We start from the raw sequence: 19617 nt of genomic DNA, 5'->3' as shown, positions 1-19617 counted from the left end.
GAGGGTGTGTTAAGAAGGGTGTGTTAAGGAGAAGGTGTGTTTGGGAGGGTGTGTTTGGGAGGGTGTGTTAGGGAGGGTGTGTTAAGGAGGGTGTGTTAGGGAGAAGGTGTGTTAAGAAGGGTGTGTTAAGGAGAAGGTGTGTTAAGGAGGGTGTGTTAAGGAGAAGGTGTGTTAGGGAGGGTGTGTTAAGAAGGGTGTGTTAAGGAGAAGGTGTGTTTGGGAGGGTGTGTTTGGGAGGGTGTGTTTGGGAGGGTGTGTTAGGGAGAAGGTGTGTTAAGGAGGGTGTGTTAAGGAGGGTGTGTTTGGGAGGGTGTGTTAAGAAGGGTATGTTAGGGAGAAGGTGTGTTAAGGAGGGTGTGTTAAGGAGGGTGTGTTAAGGAGGGTGTGTTAGGGAGGGTGTGTTAAGGAGGGTGTGTTAGGGAGGGTGTGTTAAGGAGGGTGTGTTAGGGAGGAGAGACGCTGGGCAGGCTCACCCTGCTGGGCTTTGATCTGGGGCAGAATACTCTGGAGCAGCTCCAACGACTTCCTGTGGTACTCTGCCTGGACCTCTATCAACTGGAGACAAGAGGAGAGGAGGAGGACAGAAAGACACAAACACGGGTCAGGAGAAGCAGCGAGGGCAGAGAGCCGTCCAGGGTGCATGGGATGCTCTACTCACTGTCTGAAAGTAGCTTGCATAGTCGATTTCTTTGGCCACAAAACTGTACATGTCGGCTGATAACTGATCCTGGGGAAACACCAAAACAGAACCGTTACATTTGAGAAGCTGGCTGCTTTATAAGTGTGGTAAACATCAGGAAGAGCTGAAGGGAATGTGAGGAAAGGAGGTGGCGGGTTATGGGGGGGGGGGGACTGACTCGACAAATTTCCATTCGATTGGCTGCCTCCTCCATCTCTTCCCTGTGGTGGTCGGCCTTGGCCCCTGTAGCCTGCAGGTTACTGGAGAGACCTGAAGATTTGGATGACTGATGAAACCTGGGGGTTGGAGAGCAGGAGGGGAAAGGGGTGTTGGAAAAGGGGGGAATAAGGTTAAGTCCCAATTTTCATTCATGCCATTCATTCAGTAATTTATTTATTCACTCACTCGCTCGCTTGGACTCATTCATTCTGCTCATTCCTTTTTCACTTCTACTTCTCCCTAGCCTCACTACAATTCTCTCTCTCTTCATCCTACTTTGGTCGAGGAGTGTGTGTGAGTGTCTGATGGGGCAGAGATAATGTTCATCGCTGCCAGAGGAAGTCAGCACACACAGTGGGGCGCTGGGAAAAATTGGCTCAGATTTGGGTCAGCACTGGACCTTGGAGGAGAAAAAATCAGTCGAAGCACATTTTCCCAGCATCACAGCCCATAATGTGCGTGTAATGACCGTGAGTCAGCAGAGAGAGGCTGTGGGTATGTCCATTCCTCAGATACAGACAGAGCATGGAGGTACAGTGGGCCTGTTCTTCACAGGACTGTAAAAGCAGAAGACCCACAATAGGCGGTGGGGATGAAAAGCGACTCAGACCAGCCATGGTCAGGAAGTGATGTTAAGCTTTCGCATAAACATTTTATGGACACTGAATGGGCACTGGTCGTAATTTGTAAAATGCTGACATTCAATAAGCACTGTTGACATAGGACTAAGACAAAGGAAAACACTAAAATTTAGCATGGAGAGTTCTGGCCCAGCCTATTTCCGGCCCGGCAAAAGCTTCAGCTGTATATGCCATACCATATCTCAGTGACATTCACCTGGAGCCTTCCTTCCAGCTATTCACAGAGGATGGAGTTTCCTCCAGACAGGACAGTCTCCAAGTCACACATTGCTTCACACACACACACACACACACACACACGCACACACACACACACACACACACACACACACACACACACACGCACACACACACACACACACATGAACACACTCCTTCACACAGAGACACTTTGATAAGCATCCACTTCAGTGAGCTCTCTCTGTCAGCAGCCAGCCCTCACCGTGTGCGTGCAGAGTCCATGTCCAGCACCAGTTTAGCTAAATGTTTCCTTTGTTTCTGGATGTTGGGGATTTCCACCTGAGAGAAGACAAGAGGAATACTGAAACACAACAAAGAGCTCTATTTATCCATTTAATCTCTGTCTTGTGGTGTGGGAGATGTGACAGAAACAGACACGGTATTGTTATCAGAGGTTCGTCACCTGCCATCACTTATCTGTAATCTGTAATGCCATCACTTATCTGTAATTTGCAGGTGGCTTTGAATGGCTGTGATATTCAAGAGTTAGTGGCAGTGGGACGGATGATTCGTACCTCTGCCAGTTCATACAGGGGCTCCACCACATCTCTCTCGATGGTGAGCTCAAACAGAATGAGCTCCTGGGCAAGTTTGTCCTGTGTCTCGCCACACAGCTTCAGCATTTTTCTGAGGTAGCCAATGAGAGAGTGCAGAGAGATGATACCGCCCATGACCAATCAGAACACTTCAATTATTCAGGAAGTGTTACAAACTAGGACAATAATTAATTTCCCACATATGAAACAGTCAGTCAATGAAAAACAGCTACACAGTTAGGGGTGTATACAGTCGGAAATTGCAAAATAGTAAAACTCATTAGTTTGACAGGAACGCATTATTTATTTAAGTGTAGTGACCCTTACACATATTAGGCAAATCATGGATCATGAATCATATCTGGTTCACTGGGTGACACCGCAAGCCTTTCCATGTCATCGCTCTTTGGAAATACACTGTGATGGATGTGCCACACAATCAATCTGTAATTTAAATAATTACTCTAGTGTTCAGTGTGTATGTCTGTTTGTGTGTCTGTGTGTGTGATTGTGTACTCACCCCAGAAGACAGTCGTCCCCAAGCACAGCAGCCCCCTCCACCATACATTGTGCGAGTGTCGTGAGAGGGAGTTTCTTCTACACAGGAATAAAGAACATGAGGAGAGAGTCCAGCGCATTCGGCTGGGAGCAGAGATATCTGGGCTGTCTTTCCACTCCGGACGCTCCCTGTCTGTGTGAACTGCCCGGCATTGGGCTCAAGCTCAGTGGAGCCCAGCCAGACAGACAGAAGGACAGAGGCCGGAAAACAGACGGCAGACATAGGTACTCACCGAGGGCGATCTGACAGACATAGGTACTCACCGAGGGCGATCTGACAGACATAGGTACTCACCGTGGGCGATCTGACAGACATAGGTACTCACCGAGGGCGATCTGACAGACTTTTTCTCCACGTCCACGCCCTGCTGGCCCTGCAGACAGGCAGTCAGCTTCTTGTGGGTGCTGTGGGACACCTGCTTGACAAGCTCCAGTCGCTTCTCCACCTGCCAGAGGGGACACGGTCCACTGAGCTAGGAGCCACTTCACGCACACACATCCACGTGGATACACACTCACACACACACATAAACACACTCAGACACTCACTCACACACACACACACACATACATACACTCAGTCAGTCACTTACACACACATGCACCATCATATATTCCCACACTCACTAACTCACACACACACACACACACACACCCCTCCACATGCACACACACACTCAAGCCCTCAGTCACACACATTTAACTCCATCGAACTCCCTCAATCTCACACACTCATTCCTGTAAAGAATCATGTCAAGCCTCCCTATGAGTCAGCCCAAGCACATAGAAGGACAGAGGAAGTGCACATGCGGTACAAAGGTAAGAACTCGTCATGTGTTGACAGCACTAAGTGGTGCCTAGGAAGGGTTCTCCACTGTTTCTAACACCCATCAAAAACCAATCGGGTGGACCTGATGTCACCGCCCTTTTATGAGTCCATTAATCTGATCAATTGCAGCTCGACAGTCTCAGCCAACCTGATGGGGTGCTCTCGGTGTCTCATGCTTAGAGGGACAGTTTTGGAGCTGATTAACTTGGGGGTAATTCAGAAGCAATCTCACACACAATAGATGTGTGGAGATATACTGCAGGATGCTTGTCTTCTGAACAGGCACAGCACAGGCAAGGCAGTCCAACACACACACACTACACACACTACACACACTACACACTCACACAAAGCCTCATTGTGCATCTTACCTGGAGGAGGTCCTCACTTAACACTTCAGTTTTTTCAGCCCTGTAATGAAGAAACAGGCCACGAGGGTGGAGTGAGGATTCATTATGTAACAAGTTATCAGGGGAAAACATATACTGCTGAATCAACATCGTTACATCATTGAGTGCAATTTTATGTGCATGATTAATTTCCACGTTGATGCCTTGTGCTTAATCATATGTTTGTATTGAGTCCTTGCAGCGCTGAGTGGGAAAGAATCATAACTAGGCTACATAACTATCACTTGGCTGACAAGATCAAATTCGGTATCTTTCGGACACATTTAGCTGAGTGGTAATCTGGCAGCCTGATCAGTCTCCAGCCTCCAGCCTGATCAGTCTACAGTCTCCAGCCTGATCAGTCTACAGTCTCCAGCCTGATCAGTCTCCAGTCTCCAGCCTGATCAGTCTCCAGTCTCCAGCCTGATCAGTCTCCAGTCTCCAGCCTGATCAGTCTACAGTCTCCAGCCTGATCAGTCTACAGTCTCCAGCCTGATCATTCTACAGTCTCCAGCCTGATCAGTCTACAGTCTCCAGCCTGATCAGTCTACAGTCTCCAGCCTGATCATTCTACAGTCTCCAGCCTGATCAGTCTACAGTCTCCAGCCTGATCAGTCTACAGTCTCCAGCCTGATCAGCCTACAGTCTCCAGCCTGATCAGTCTACAGTCTCCAGCCTGATCCCTATCACTGTCTCTCTTCTAGCATTCACTTGAATCTCTGCGCAAAGGTTTGCTACTTCCGAAAGTCACACGGTCACTTTGTAAAGCTCAAGCAGACGGTAACGCCAAAGATCTCAATCTTGAGAATGAATGCATTCTGTTGGGGAGGGCATGGGGGATGCAAACTCACGTCCCATGGTTGGCCAACGCATGCCTCTCATCGACTCTCTTTTACACATTCCATGTCCATTCAGTCATCAACACTCATCGGAATGTGTTTAACACAGACGAGTCACATGTCATGTCAAGTAAAATGGGAAATCGGTGTCGACCACAGTATAAATCAGTGCTACGCTTTCTCTTCTCTCTCCCTCTGCCAAGCACACGCTGGAGAAGTGCACAGTCACTGTCTGGCGCTGTTCAGCTTCTCTCAGCTTCTCTCGCTGTTGCATGAATGGCAGACAATCCCAGAGCCAGCTCCCCCCTCTCCAGTGACCCAGACAGCACAGGGCAGACAGCACAGGGCAGACAGCACAGGGCAGACAGCACAGGGCAGACAGCACAGGGCAGACAGCAGAGGGCAGACAGCACAGGGCAGACAGCACAGGGCAGACAGCACAGGGCAGACAGCACAGGGCAGACAGCAGAGGGCAGACAGCACAGGGCAGACAGCACAGGGCAGACAGCAGAGGGCAGACAGCACAGGGCAGACAGCACAGGGCAGACAGCACAGGGCAGACAGCACAGGGCAGACAGCCGAGGGCAGACAGCACAGGGCAGACAGCACAGGGCAGACAGCACAGGGCAGACAGCAGAGGGCAGACAGCACAGGGCAGACAGCACAGGGCAGACAGCACAGGGCAGACAGCAGAGGGCAGACAGCACAGGGCAGACAGCACAGGGCAGACAGCAGAGGGCAGACAGCACAGGGCAGACAGCACAGGGCAGACAGCAGAGGGCAGACAGCACAGGGCAGACAGCACAGGGCAGACAGCACTAGCACAACTCATCTGTTCCTCCCATGGTCACCTCACACAGGGAACACACAGGCACAGTGGACAGGCAGACAGACCCTGGTGCTCTTGGGACCTCAGGTGACCCCTTGTTGGTCCTGGAGGTGTATATCTGCATTCGATTCTACACAGCATCCTCCAGATCCGTTTTAGCACAATAACATTCAAAATATATATCATATCCAGCTGTCTTGTCACTAGAGACCCATATGTCATCTGTGAAAGTTCCCTTCCCCCCACACATACAAACATACACCTCCCCCCAACACACACACCCACACCGAGACCGAGACCTAAAGTAGACCTGGCTGGAATAGAGAGACTTACAGTGCATTGCTGTTCCGACGTGAGGTTCTATTCCTGGAAAAACTGCCTAGTTTTTTCTTCCACATCCCCATAGCATGTGGGAGGAAGTATGTGCAGACTGACTGGTGTTAGAAAATGGCAGAGCCAACAAGAGAGAGATGGAGAAATAAAGAGAAAGGTAAGGAGGGTGTGCCAGGGGGGTGGTCACCTTAAGAATGAGACCTGTCTGGTCTTTTCTCTTTCTCATCAACCACCCCTACTCCACCCCACCCTTCTGTCACGTACATACACTCCCCCTCCAACTGTGGCCTGGCCATTGGAACTGAACAGCAGTACACAGGCAGGTAAAGGTGTTGGGAGTTATACAGAGGGAAATTTCGCAAAATGGTAAGGCAGAGAGTGCGACGGCCAAGAGGCAGAAGTGCCGGGCTCTTTAAAGCAGCGCCTCAATAACTCAGGCTGTTTCTATTCTCAGCCAGGCATCCCAGCCAGTTATTGATCTGGGTGATGAATAACAGTGGGGAAGCTGGAGCAGAGGCTTTCTCTCGTTCCATCTCCAGCCAGGCGGCACAGGAGCCCAAGCCACAGCAGCACCCTGCCTGTGAGGGGGTGTCAGGCTTTGCTCAGCACTTAGCTAATGAAGGCAGGTGTGTGTGTGTCTGTCTGAGAGAGAGAGAGAGAGAGAGAGAGAGAGAGAGAGAGAGAGGTCCGCATGAATATGCTTGAGGGTTTGTCTGACTGTTAATGTATTTACTTAACCTCATTTATGAAATATCCCAGATCAATTCAAGTATGTGAGCTATTTCTTGGAAACAGAAGGGATCTTGCCTGTGTGCTGTGGCAGGCTCTCTCTTCTGGACTGGACCCCTAAGCTGTTAGCCACTGGGAGGCTCATGAAAGAGATTTACACTGCTGCATGAAGTCAGGCATGAGGTAATGACTCTCTTACACAAACATGGGCACGGTTTAATAAGCAGATTAGTAATCAGTTTAACTTGACACACTCTCACACACACACAGTCACACACACACACACAATAAGTCTTTTCTCTGAGATATATTCATCCAGCCCAGGTCTGGGGCTGGTCTGTCCGTCTTGTCTGGAAGGGCTGTTTGATGGATCGCAGCCAAGCTGGGATAACAGCAGCTACATCACCCTGAGACCAGACTCAGACACACACACACGCACGCCCAGACCTATCCCTCTGCAGCCCTCTCACTCTGAAGGTGACGTGACGAACGAGGGGCTTCAGCAGCGTTACACTACACTGTCTCCTAGGGAACAAGCTACCACACACACACACACACACACATACACCCCCCCCCCCCCCAAGTTAAACAGAGACAAGACAGGATGACATCATCAGTGCTACCAGGAAGCTACCTAACCGGTGGAACTCCTTAGCTCCTTAACAATACAGCACAGTCCAATGAATATCTGATAAAGCTAGTAGGCCTATAGTTTAGCTGCACCTCGTGTCTGTGTGAAGGTTTGATTGAGTTTAAACTGCTGCGCCCTCAATTACCACCAGGAAACATTTTCCCTCCTGTCTGCTGTGTGGTGGAGTTCACACAGCAGACATCAGTACATCCAGTACATTAAACCTCAAGAACAAGATTCAATGGGCTGACTACAACCAGAGAAACATCATCTCTGTACTATGGTCTCATCCTGTATTCAGACTACAGCATAGTAATATCGAAGGAAAATCTTAACATCCTGAAAAGAAACACACACACACAGGACAGAGTCTTTGAGAGAAGCTGAGAAATCTGAGGCTGCCTCCTCCGAGAGCAACATCCCACACATAACAGCTGTTGTGCTATCATCAGAGCTCATATTAGAGAGCTCTCTGCAGACTTGGGTTTTTCTTCTTTTCCTGGCCCATATTTAGCCAGGAAACACATACACAATAACACACACACACACACACACACACACACACACACCCACTGTAATTTGAAGGGAACAGAGAGTAACAAGTAAAAAAGAAGAAGAGGAGAAGAGGACAGTATGGGCGGAAGGTAGGAGAAACACGATGAGCTGTTAAGGGCTAAAAGAGAGAACATTGCAATGTGCTGGAGATTGGGTGATGAAACACAGAGGCGCAGAGAGACAGGCGAGGGAGAGATACAGCTGAGGCAGCCTGAAGGAGGCAGAGTGTCAGCTGTATGTGTTCTGCTGACGTATGATGTGGGGATTGAGCCCTTATGGATGGTGTAGGGACCACAGCTGAGGAGGGGGAGGCAGTACAGCATGGACGCCCCCTTTAGAAAATGCTCAACATACTGGACATATTGTCCACGGCCGTCAGAGGCAATGGAACAGCGTATAATACTACTCACAAGTAAAACTAGAATGTCACGGAAGGCAAGTGCAGTGCGTCCAGTAGGGTAGGTCCAGATATAGGGTTCAGTTCAGACCGCAGCCCCTTGTGCAATGGCCTCGTCTCTTCATGCAGCATGTCAGTATAAGTAGTGGGAAGGGCTGTGCAGCAGTTACAGCAGTCCAGGGGAGAGGAACACTGCTGCAGATTCTGATGTCATACAGGGAGTTCCCAATGGAAGAGAGAGAGAGAATGAGAGGGAACAGTGACAGACAGAAAGACAGAGAGACAGAGAGAGAGAGAGAGAGAGAGAGAGAGAGAGAGAGAGAGACAGAGAGAGAGAGAGAGAGAGAGAGAGAGAGAGAGAGAGAGAGAGAGAGAGAGAGAGAGAGAGAGAGAGAGCAAAACAGAGGTGGGGAGAGAATGCTCACTGTTGTCCTACCCAATCACACACTTTGATGCACTTCAGTGTAGTTTGTTTTCAACCTTTCATACAAGAAATACATAAATAACAAACAAACCCCAAAGTTCAATCAACATCTTGGATGCTAAAAGCACAGCCTATAAAAATGACACGCTACCTACACGCTTGATTGAAGCCTGGCAAACAAATGGCTAACACTCCTGAGTAGATACTGTAAATACGATAAACTGTTTATAACCTGTGGCCTGGTGTGACCTCCACCAGTAAATACAAACTAGAGGCTTAGAGCAGGATAATGAGAACGACCAGCTTTTCACACAGATGAACGGATGAGTTGATGCGAAGGAGAAAAACCAAGGGGCAGAAAGAACACAGGCTGAAACAGACTGCTAATAACAAGACAGACAGACAGACAGACACAAATACACATAGGGAGTCTAGTCTCATCAAGGATTAACCAATCCGCCAAGCGCTTCGCCTCATTAAGGCCTTCCTGTCTGAAACTGAGAGTAGATCTTGCGTCTGGCAGTCTTGTCTCTCCGCTGTTCGAGACATCACAATAAATGGATGCTCAATGCTAAGCAGCCTTTTAATAAAGTGACTCAAGCTCGTTAGTGTGCTGTCACTGAGATCCACTCCCTGTGACTACTGTTAGATGGCCTTTCTCCGTATTAAACGGAAACCCCCACAGCTATGAGCGAGAGCTAAATCCCTTTAAACTGCGTTAATCAGGGTTAGTGTACAGGAGGATCAGGGCTGATATTCTGTATTGCTATCAACCCTAAAGAAGATAAGCTCTATGGCAGTACTTATTCAGTACTAGCTGGCAACCGCTTACCGGTAGAAGAGGGAGGAGGATGTGTGTGTGTGTTGTTGTTGGACACGGTAGGTTCCGGAATCAGGAGCAGAGCCCAGCACGCCAGCTCACACACAGGCTGAGATGCCATCATTCCATTTTGTCCCTGTGGTCTGCCCCTGTGGCTGGGTGGGCGGAGCCTCAGTCAGGCTGCTTAATGGACAGAGCAGGTTAATGAGAGTGACAGAGCCCGAGACTGCTCACTCTGGTTTTCCCTTCCTTCCTCTATCTCTATTGCTACCCCCAACCTCCCAATCACTTCTCTCTCCCCCTTTTCTCTTGCTACAGACCATTCATTGTTTTTTTTTTATGTTAATCTTATATACTTATGCTTATTTTATTACCAGAGACTCTACACTGCTATTCTGTAGTGGGTTTAGGTTAGTGAGTTGGTGCACTAAAACAGGACCAGTGTTCTCTGGAGGGCTGGCAGGCCATCAACATAGTCAGATTTTCCCATCTCCACCGTCTCATGACATCTAGGCATGATTACGCCGATGTCATTCGTGTTTGAGCCTCCCAGGGCTAAAGTGCTCTTAATCACACCATTCAATTTCACAATCAGGCTCCCAGGCACCTGTCTGCCACAGGGCCTCCAATCAATACAGCTCTAATCATGCCTGCTCTGCATCGCTCTGACTAGCAGCGGGATATGACAAAGGCACTGCTGCATCTTGAAGGGGCTATTAGTGATGGAAAGGCTTCAATTTGTGTCTCTGCACTGCTTGACATTCTCCACAGCGACAGAAGCAGGAACATTACTACACCAGCAGGAAGAACCGATGGACATTCCACCCTTGTACCATGTTGAACTGAATATCTGCCACTGGATCAAAACGGATTTCAAAAAGGGTAACTGGTTCAAGGACAGAAGGCAACCCTCCGCCCCCCACTTTCTTCCAGGTGAGGTTAGATTTACCCAGCATGCTTTACTCTCACTGCTAACTGGGAGAGTGGGGGGTGGGGTTGCCATGGTGACAGGCGCTCCACTCAGAGGATGGATAAAGCTCTGGAGTGGAGGTGTCGTCTGAAGATGAATGCAGCGTTGAAATCAACTGGAGTCTTTTTCTTTAATGAAAAAAACATTGGTGTCCTAAGTGAGAGTGCCAGATAGAGGCCAAGCATTCATTTGTCCTCGCCACCCAAGTTAAGATCTGTATCTCTTTTTCTCAAACACACACACACATCCTGCTCACACACACACACACACACACCTCTTCAAGGTCATCTGCTCTGCTGTAATGTGTGTAGAAGGAGAGGGAGTGAAATATAAAACTGCACCATGGAATCTTCAAACCTACTGGGTATCCCTGTCAGCTAAATAGTCAGACAAAATGTTAATCTATTAGCATGAGCATACATGTTAGTAGTGTGTGTGTGTATATTTCACAAATCCCTACATGACCCTAGTTGCTCTTTATATGCAAATAAACACAACTGGATACAAAAATGCAGACCTGCCCTGGCAGATGAAGGCAGTCTGAAACGACAGACATCCCAAGATAAACACCTGTGCATTCAGCCTAAAAAATCCACTGATCCCAAAATGTTCTAGATGAGCTTTGTGAACAATCCCTCCCCCCATTGTTCAGTGGATCCTTCCAACAGTTATATCACCCTGAAATCTCCCCCTTGCAGCACGGAACATGGTTCAGTCTCCATATGACCTCACAGCCCAGAGCACACACTGCATAGTAAACAGTGACTACGTCTTAAGGGCTCAGCCCGCTGGCCAAGATAGTTCAGAAAGACAACAAATTGAAGTCTTAACTATCCTTCCAGGGACTTGCTTATCCAAACAGCCTGAACTTTAATTCCAGAATAAGCACAGAAAACGGTGTGGCCATTCACGTCGAGCGGCATCTGACCCCACTACCCATGGCCCAGGATGAGGAGGCAGAATGAACAGCATGCGGAGCAGAACAGCAACACTGCTCAAGGACGATTTTTGCTGAAACATTCATGTACTGGCTGCATCAATATTTAAGCGCTGCTAAAAATATTGGGCTCCGACATAGAGAAAGACAAGGGTGTGTTGGGTCCTGTTTAGGTCTACCATTGTGAAGGGTATATAGAAATTGCGTGTGTCCGTGTGTGCGTGCGTATGTAGAAATGTGTGTTTTCTGCATATTGACAAAACAACGGACGTCTGCAGCCGTCTCCTGCCTCATCACAACCACTGAATCACATGACCCAGCTGACCAGGCCACTGGCCGTCTCCTCACACTGCACAGCTGACCAGGCCACTGGCCGTCTCCTCACACTGCACAGCTGACCAGGCCACTGGCCGTCTCCTCACACTGCACAGCTGACCAGGCCACTGGCCGTCTCCTCACACTGCACGGCTGACCAGGCCACTGGCCGTCTCCTCACACTGCACGGCTGACCAGGCCACTGGCCGTCTCCTCACACTGCACAGCTGACCAGGCTACTGGCCGTTTCCTCACACTGCACGGCTGACACAGACCCTCCCCAGACGTCTACAGCCTGAGCTTTGGTCTGGAGTCTTTACACAGCTGGCCTGTACAGGAAGCTTTGTCTGAGGCCGACATGAGACCAACCAGGAATGGACCTCTGGATGCCTAGGCTGGGCTGAAGCCATCTCCAGGCCCAGTGCAACGACGAGTTGGCGTGGCAACTGAAAAAGGTTTCAGGTTTTAAAGAAGGTATTGCTGAATAATTCAACTGAATTTAGGGCTCATGCAAATAGCATAACTGACTACAGCACCAGGTTAAGCCCTGGTTCGGGCCAGCTGATTGCTCCAATATGTCAACATGTTACAGCAGGCGTGAAAAACAGCCTGTTTTCCCTGTGTGAAGAACATCTGGTAGGAGAACTCAGCCAGCCTGTTGGTCCCTACACTGCTAAATCTCTCACTCATGATAATCATGCCTGAATCACAGCCAGGAGTGGGGTGCGGGGGGTTAAACATTGGGGAAAATAAAGGATTGCTACTCTCTCTCTCGCGCGCGCGCTCTCTCTCTTGTTAGTTTTTGTTTCTCTTCCTCTGTAAGTCTCTCTCTAGTTCTTTTTATCTACATGTCCTTATATATGAATTTAAATTCCTCTTCTTTTTTCCCCTCTCATCTCGTTTTCTCTTTTTCCCTTTGCAACCTTCTTTTCAGCTTTCTCCATTCTCTTTCCCTGTTCCCCCTCTCTCCCCAGCGTTGTGTGTGGAGGACAGAGAGGCCTGGTGCTGGCTGTAGGGACGGTTCTCTGGGCTGCTCTCAGTGCGACACGGTGGAGTCCTACTCTCTGCCAAGTTCTCATACTGAACAATTAGAGAGAATGACTAATAGTGGTGTTGGGAGGGAGACAGAGAAAGAGAGAAAATGAACACCCTGAGGAAAGGATGAAAACATCCCAAGTTAGAAAGGTCATTGCAGAGAGAATACTAAATACTAAACATCTTTCAATCTACACTAATATAAAAATTTCCCAGACTAGAGCAGGTGACAGCTGCAGCCAGACAGCATTTTCCAACTCCGGTCCTCTCGTCTCTAAGGGAGGGTTTGTTTGTTTCTTTTAGAAGGACGAGAGCTCCAGGTTTCTGAAAGGGTGGGATACAAGGGTCATGGTAAACTGACTCTCTCTCTCTCTCTCTCTCTCTCTCTCTCTCTCTCTCTCTCTCCCTCTCCCTCTCCCTCTCCCCCTCTCTCTCTCTCTCTCTCTCTCTCTGTCTCTTTCTCTCTTTGTATCTCTCTCTCTCTCTCTCTCTCTGTCTCTCTCTCCCTCTCTTTCTCCTTGTCTGATGATGAAAGCCTGGCGTGCCCTTTTGCAGTACCACAGGGGAGGGAGTGGCTCCCGTCGTCACTGTTGGCTCTCTGTTTGCAGGCATACAGCAGCAGCCTCACCACCACTCACATCCCACTCTGGCTCTCCTCTCTCGGGGTGACATTTACCCTTGGCAATCTTGAACGCTTAGTTTGGTATCCACCAAAAAATAAACACAAACAAACAATCCCCCCCTATCAGGTCAAAGCATCCCCAATGACCAAATATAGATAGTGTATGTATCAGACTGGCAAAATAGATAGATGTTTTCCACCTACAATTGGCAGGTATATATATGTATATAATAGTTTATAACAATGGCTTAGCTGGTTACTGTATTGTGCCAGGCTGCAGTTATCTACAGGTCAGACAGGTTGAAGGTGCAGCTGCAAAGGTAGTTCCCATCATGCTCCACTCCCTGAACACCAGTGCTTTCCCAGGGAGGAGGAGGCAAAGGGACATGCTCGATTAGTGATTCAACAACTCCTGAGCTGATGACTTAAATTAGCGTTAGCACACAGAATCTTACAGATACAAGTTGTACAAGTGTTTAACAAAAGCAGCTCCATCCACTTCTCAAAACAAAAACTCTCCAGTTTGAGAACATGGCAAGTTTCCTCTCTACTCCAGTGGCTAATAAATCTGATTTACCATCAAGCCACAGGAAGACAGAGACAGGAATTTAGTTTCCCAGGATGATACTCCTTAAAAAACTGTGTTCAGCGCTAAACTCCCTAGATAAATGCTCTTCCTGCCAGTGAATGACAATCTGGTATTTGAACATATGCTAGTGCTTGGAGTAAATGGGTTGAACGGACCTCTTTGGAAAGCCTGTTGAGAAGTAGTTGTGTAGGGGGAGACACAGCAATTCTCCATAACAGAACAACACAATTAAGTTTATTGCAGGCTGGATAAGGTGATGATATCAGGGCTCACAACTAACTTTTTTCCTCACTGTCCCAGTACCGTGCCGAAGTGCAAAATGAACCGTCTCAAACTGAACTTGAACTGTTCCAAAATGTAAATTCTTGTGTTTTTGCATTTTGAAATTCTGACATGATCTAGGTTATTTTCAACACTATTTAAGTAATCCATACAGTCGAGGGTCTCAAATCAATGTCTGAATTTCAATGTGAATACATACACAACAGATTACACAATGTTTTTGCTTGTTTCATGGTGGGGCTAACACAATTCTTGGTGTGGCTGTAGTAAAAAAGATTATAAATGTTTAATAAGGTTTTGGAAAAAAACGTTTTGAAAGGTTGAAAAAATATATTTTTTTTTTAAATGAAAATATTTTCAAAAGGTTGAAAGAGGTTTTCTTATACAAAATGTTATATGTTGATATGTTTCACCCGCCTTGTGTTTACGTGTTGAACCACTTGTGCATTTTATATTGTTATGGTCCATCGTCCCAAAGTCTGTGTTGTCCCAGACATCTTTTTCATTCCCCAAGACAACGGGACAAGATTAATTTCGAGCCCTGGATGACAGTGATCTGATACAATGATCTCAGAGATAAGATACTATGAGAACTGGAAAATGGGATGATTCAGCCAGATCCAATCCCAGCAGTACAGAATACTGCTAGTGTTCCTCTGAGTGAAAACAGTGTGATGGCAGACTGAGGATTACTCTCTCCATCCTGCATCCGTCCCGGAGGGCTTTGTTTTCACCCAGAGATGAAGTGATGCTCTGCAGAAACCAACACATGCCCCTCGCCGCCGCAACACACACTCTGAGGAGCATGGTAGGAGAAGTGGTGAACACACACTCCTTCTGCACACAGACACACCAACACACACACACACAAACACTGTCTGCATGCTTATAGAGGATGTGGAATGTAGAATGATCTGGTTAATGGTTAATGATGCTGAGCTGGCTGTATGGGGAGCTACCCTGCACCCCTGACCCAGCGTGTCTCTATCCATGGTCCATGTCTCGTACTGCCCTCCAGTCCTCCCACGGCACCACAAACTCTGCTCCTCCTATCAACGCACGCCGCAGCTTGGATCCTCATTTTAAAGTGTTTGACCTGTGCAAGAAAGTCTGATCCTGAACTACAATGGAAGGAAGTGTTGAGAATCAGCTGGCTGTCTAGATCTACATAGGAGTGTGTTTGTCTGTACAAGGCCAGTACATGCACTTCTTGTAGTGTGACAAAGTACTTGGTAACATAATATATGTTTGAACATGGACAGTGTATGACATACTGTGGAAACTGTAGACTGAGATTGAGTCTAAGGTCCACAACACGCTCTACGTCACTGGAGAATAAAGTTACAGAAAGTATCAAGTGACACACAGAATCAACAAATATCAGCACGGTCTCCAGAAAGTGGCAGCAAGCGTCTGCACTATGTGAGGCCTGAGGTGTGTCTGTTTACCAAGGCACCTTGAAACCGCATACATATTAGAAAAGTGACAACAGACAGAAAGGAGCATATGTCAACACCCCTTGAAGAAATGCCTGTAAAACAGCCAGGCAACATTCCTAGAAGGGAATGCAGCTCAGCATCCTGCAATAAAGTGGACAAGAAGAGAAAACAGCTACTGAACTACATAGCAGACAAGACAATTGACTCTAATACAGACAAAACCTGAACTGTGTGTACTACAGAAAGTGTGTCTTTGTGTGCTTTACAGTATGTGTGTGTGTGTGTGTTCTGTGCAGGGAGTCAGGTGGCTGAGCGGTTAGGGAATCGGGCTAGTAAACTGAAGGTCGCCAGTTCGATTCCCGCCCGCCAGTTCGATTCCCAGCCGCGTCAAAATGACATTGTGTCCTTGGGCAACGCACTTTACCCTACTAGCCTCGGGGGAAATGTCCCTGTACTTACTGTAAGTCAGTCTGGACAAGAGCGTCTGCTAAAATGACAAAATGTTAAATGTATAGGGGGTGTGTGGAATAGAGGGAAGGAGAGAGAGAGTGCGTAGAAGACCGTGTGGAACAGAGTGGGATCAGTGGAGTTGTGTCCTATCTCTCTCTCCCCTCACCGCCAGATTAACTCACACAGAGAACAGCAGGTGGAATGTTTCTCTCACATCCTCGTCCCCGGGGGACCAGCATCACTGCAGCTCCCCTGACACAGGTGTTAGTGTAACACACCACCCACATGGGCACAGGCACATGCTGACAGATGCTGGCCACATTCCCAGATAAACCCGTCGAGTCAAACAAACAAATCCGGTGCCATACACTACGAACCGGTACTATACCGATCCAAATAGAATGTGTGTAATCCGTTATTCTGTAGTAACATCCGCAATGCAAAATCTCATACATTTCCACGTACGGGTTTACCCTTCAACACACACACCTACACACACTTTCATTACTCCATGTGCAGCCTGAAGAAGAGGGCGTCCTCCAGCCACGCTGACTGCAGAGGAAGTGAGGTCGCCTCAGGCGCGGCCAGGGCCCTCTGGGTTTACTTGTACCCGTTACCATCAGCTTCGCAGACACTGAATTCTAATAAAGCAGAACCATTAAAACTCAGGGATATTTATGGCCCACCGTCAGCGCACTCTCTGCAAGGCCTCCTCCTCATTCCCGACCCACATTCCATCCTATCGCGCTGAAATATTAATCATATCAACCCCTGATCTCAATGTATGCCTCAACAGCAGCTTACACATACAAGGGCGTGCTTGTCCTGCATCTGATCAGATTGTAGACAACAGATCCAGTGTGTAACTGCATATACAAATGCAAATAATTTGGATTTCTCTCATTTGTGACTGAAAACATGGCATGTGGTTCTCTGTCACTGGAACTACCACGCCAATTAGAGTTAGTGTGTGCCATTATAGAGTGCCAATTTTAATCTCGAAAGGTCACAAAGCCCGACTCATCAAAATAATGACAAAGGGTCCTTGCTTTGACTGGATCCAATTACGTCTTGGTGTCACTCATTCGGATCATTTAAATTCCCATCAAGGCAGAGGAGGGCTGCGGCTTGGGCAGAGCAGCGAGCATCTGTTTCTCGCCTCCACACCAAATCCACCACGACCGTTTGTATGCCTCGTCTTCTGTTTTGGTGCAAGTTTCGTGTTTTTCAAAATGTCAGCTGTGATTTCATCCGCATACTAAGGCTCTACGACTGGGCAACAGATGCCTGGGCTGAGAAGCGGCGTTCAGGCCCTCGAGCAGCATATCCCTACCCTCTCATCTGTCTTCAAACGTGCACTCGGCACCACTGGAATGACATGAGACAGAAGGAGAGAGGTGGGACTATGGAAGGCTCTAGAACGCTGCCTGTTTGTAATTCGGCTCAAAACACAGCTAGGGAGGGTCGGGTCCTCTTTACAGTCCAGAGAGGCACGCTTTGAAGTCAAACACGCCATAGTGAGTCTGGTTCACCACATGCATTAGGAAGAGCACCTGCTAGGTGATTATGAAACATCCGCTGTCTGATTTCCTGGCTACAGATCATAGAAGCGAGTTTTGGGCTAGCATTTATGGAATTATAAAAAAGAAAAACTACTCGTTTTGGATGTGGACATGGCCATGGGCAACATGTTCACCCTCTGGGAGTCCAACACAAGCCAGCCGCAGGAAGACATGTCCTATCTCATCTGTGTCAGTGTGTGAGAGATAAGATATGAGGTCTCACGTTCAGCACAGAGATTTGCTATCATGCAGTGTTGCACTGACAGTTTGGCAGGGTCTGAGTGGCCACACGCTCAGTCAACTGTGTCAGCTCTGCATCTCTGAGCCAGGAAGAGAAATCCACTGCAAGTCCTCACTCCGGGTAAGGAAATCTGGCGATGAGTCATGAATACCACACCCACCCCAGGACCTGCAGTTCCACCCTGACTTACACACAGCCTGGGTGTGGTCCAACAGACCCATGGATACAGTATGGCATTTTGATTACCCTGAAATATCATCCTTCACATCTGTTCATGGTCCTAGTTATACTTTGTGGTGTTAGCACAAATGCAAAAAACGAAAAGTTGTTCCTTTTAATCCAGCTGCTGACATGGCCTTTGTGGGAGGCCGGATTGAGGAGTACACTTGAGAGAATCATGTTACCAAAACAGAAAATCTCACTTATGCCCGCTGCCAAACTAAGTCAACGTTTCGCTAAGAATGCTGGAATTACTGCAAGTACAGCATCACACATAAAAAGAACAGGTATCAAGACTGCTCTGAAATCTCTTTACAAAAGATGAAGCAGAGAGGAGATCATGAACAAAACAGAGTAGCCTACTCAACAAATCAAACCGGTTTCTATTTGATATGGGTTGATACCAAATAGTTAACATGACACATACCATATCTGAACATTCATATATTGAATAATAACAGACAGCAATATAGAACGTGCACAGCATGCCACCACATAAAGACATAATGCACTGAGACATCAATGAAGATTAAAATCGCAGATTAGGATAGGAGGGAAACCAGAGGATAACCCTCTCATACAGCCAGTAACCTTCATGCTGGGTCATGCAGTAACCACAGTGACTGAAGTAGATAGGCTCCGTTTCGGAGCCCGATGTCACAGGAACCACAAACAGCACGGAGATGACTTGACGTATGGGGACAAAGAACCCACTAAATCAGTGTAAATCTCTCTGTCGTGCTTACTGTAGGTATTCCCAGGGTACTTTGGAGTGACGTAAGGATATTCAGTGTAATAAAAAACCTGGAGGGGAAACTTCTTGTATCAATATCCCGCGGATCAATGATCCAGTGATTTATCTGGCAGATTCGGGGTAATAACTACTGAGTTCTTCAGCCGTCCGGGGACAGTGCTCTGGTAGCGAGTGCTCACGCAGCAGGGAGCACGTGGGATTGAGCGGCCCACTTCCTGGCGCGAGATATTTGTCATTCCTGAATGAGAGGAAGTGGGCGTGTGAAAGAGCTACAGAGTGAAGTGGGTCGCTATACAGACCTCTCTCGAGTCTTTACGGACACCAGAGTGAAGAGGGTCACTATACAGACCTCTCTCGAGTCTTTACGGACACCAGAGTGAAGAGGGTCACTATACAGACCTCTCTTGAGTCTTTACGGACACCAGAGTGAAGAGGGTCACTATACAGACCTCTCTCGAGTCTTTACAGACACCAGAGTGAAGTGGGTCGCTATACAGACCTCTCTTGAGTCTTTACGGACACCAGAGTGAAGAGGGTCACTATACAGACCTCTC

The 19617-nt window shown here is 47.9% G+C and overlaps 1 protein-coding gene across 2 annotated transcripts in view; it reads right to left on the bottom strand.

The window, feature by feature from the left end:
- LOC146259584 (rho GTPase-activating protein 44-like) overlaps positions 1 to 19617 on the bottom strand; it is a 41394-nt gene that overhangs the window by 11886 nt on the left and 9891 nt on the right. For both annotated transcript variants that reach the window (XM_084669380.1, XM_084669381.1), the window contains exons 2-9: positions 4074 to 4113; positions 3200 to 3319; positions 2836 to 2912; positions 2295 to 2406; positions 1982 to 2058; positions 858 to 975; positions 659 to 727; positions 474 to 555 (exon numbers count right to left, since the gene is read on the bottom strand). In XM_084669380.1, coding sequence (XP_084525506.1) covers positions 474 to 555; positions 659 to 727; positions 858 to 975; positions 1982 to 2058; positions 2295 to 2406; positions 2836 to 2912; positions 3200 to 3319; positions 4074 to 4113 — 695 coding nt within the window. The remainder of the gene's footprint in view (positions 1 to 473; positions 556 to 658; positions 728 to 857; positions 976 to 1981; positions 2059 to 2294; positions 2407 to 2835; positions 2913 to 3199; positions 3320 to 4073; positions 4114 to 19617) is intronic.

Source organism: Hypomesus nipponensis, chromosome 13 (assembly GCF_054491055.1).
Source record: "Hypomesus nipponensis isolate SF chromosome 13, ASM5449105v1, whole genome shotgun sequence".
NCBI lineage: Eukaryota > Metazoa > Chordata > Actinopteri > Osmeriformes > Osmeridae > Hypomesus > Hypomesus nipponensis.
Note: the sequence above shows the minus strand (reverse complement) of the source record. Positions and strands in the feature narration are given on the sequence as shown.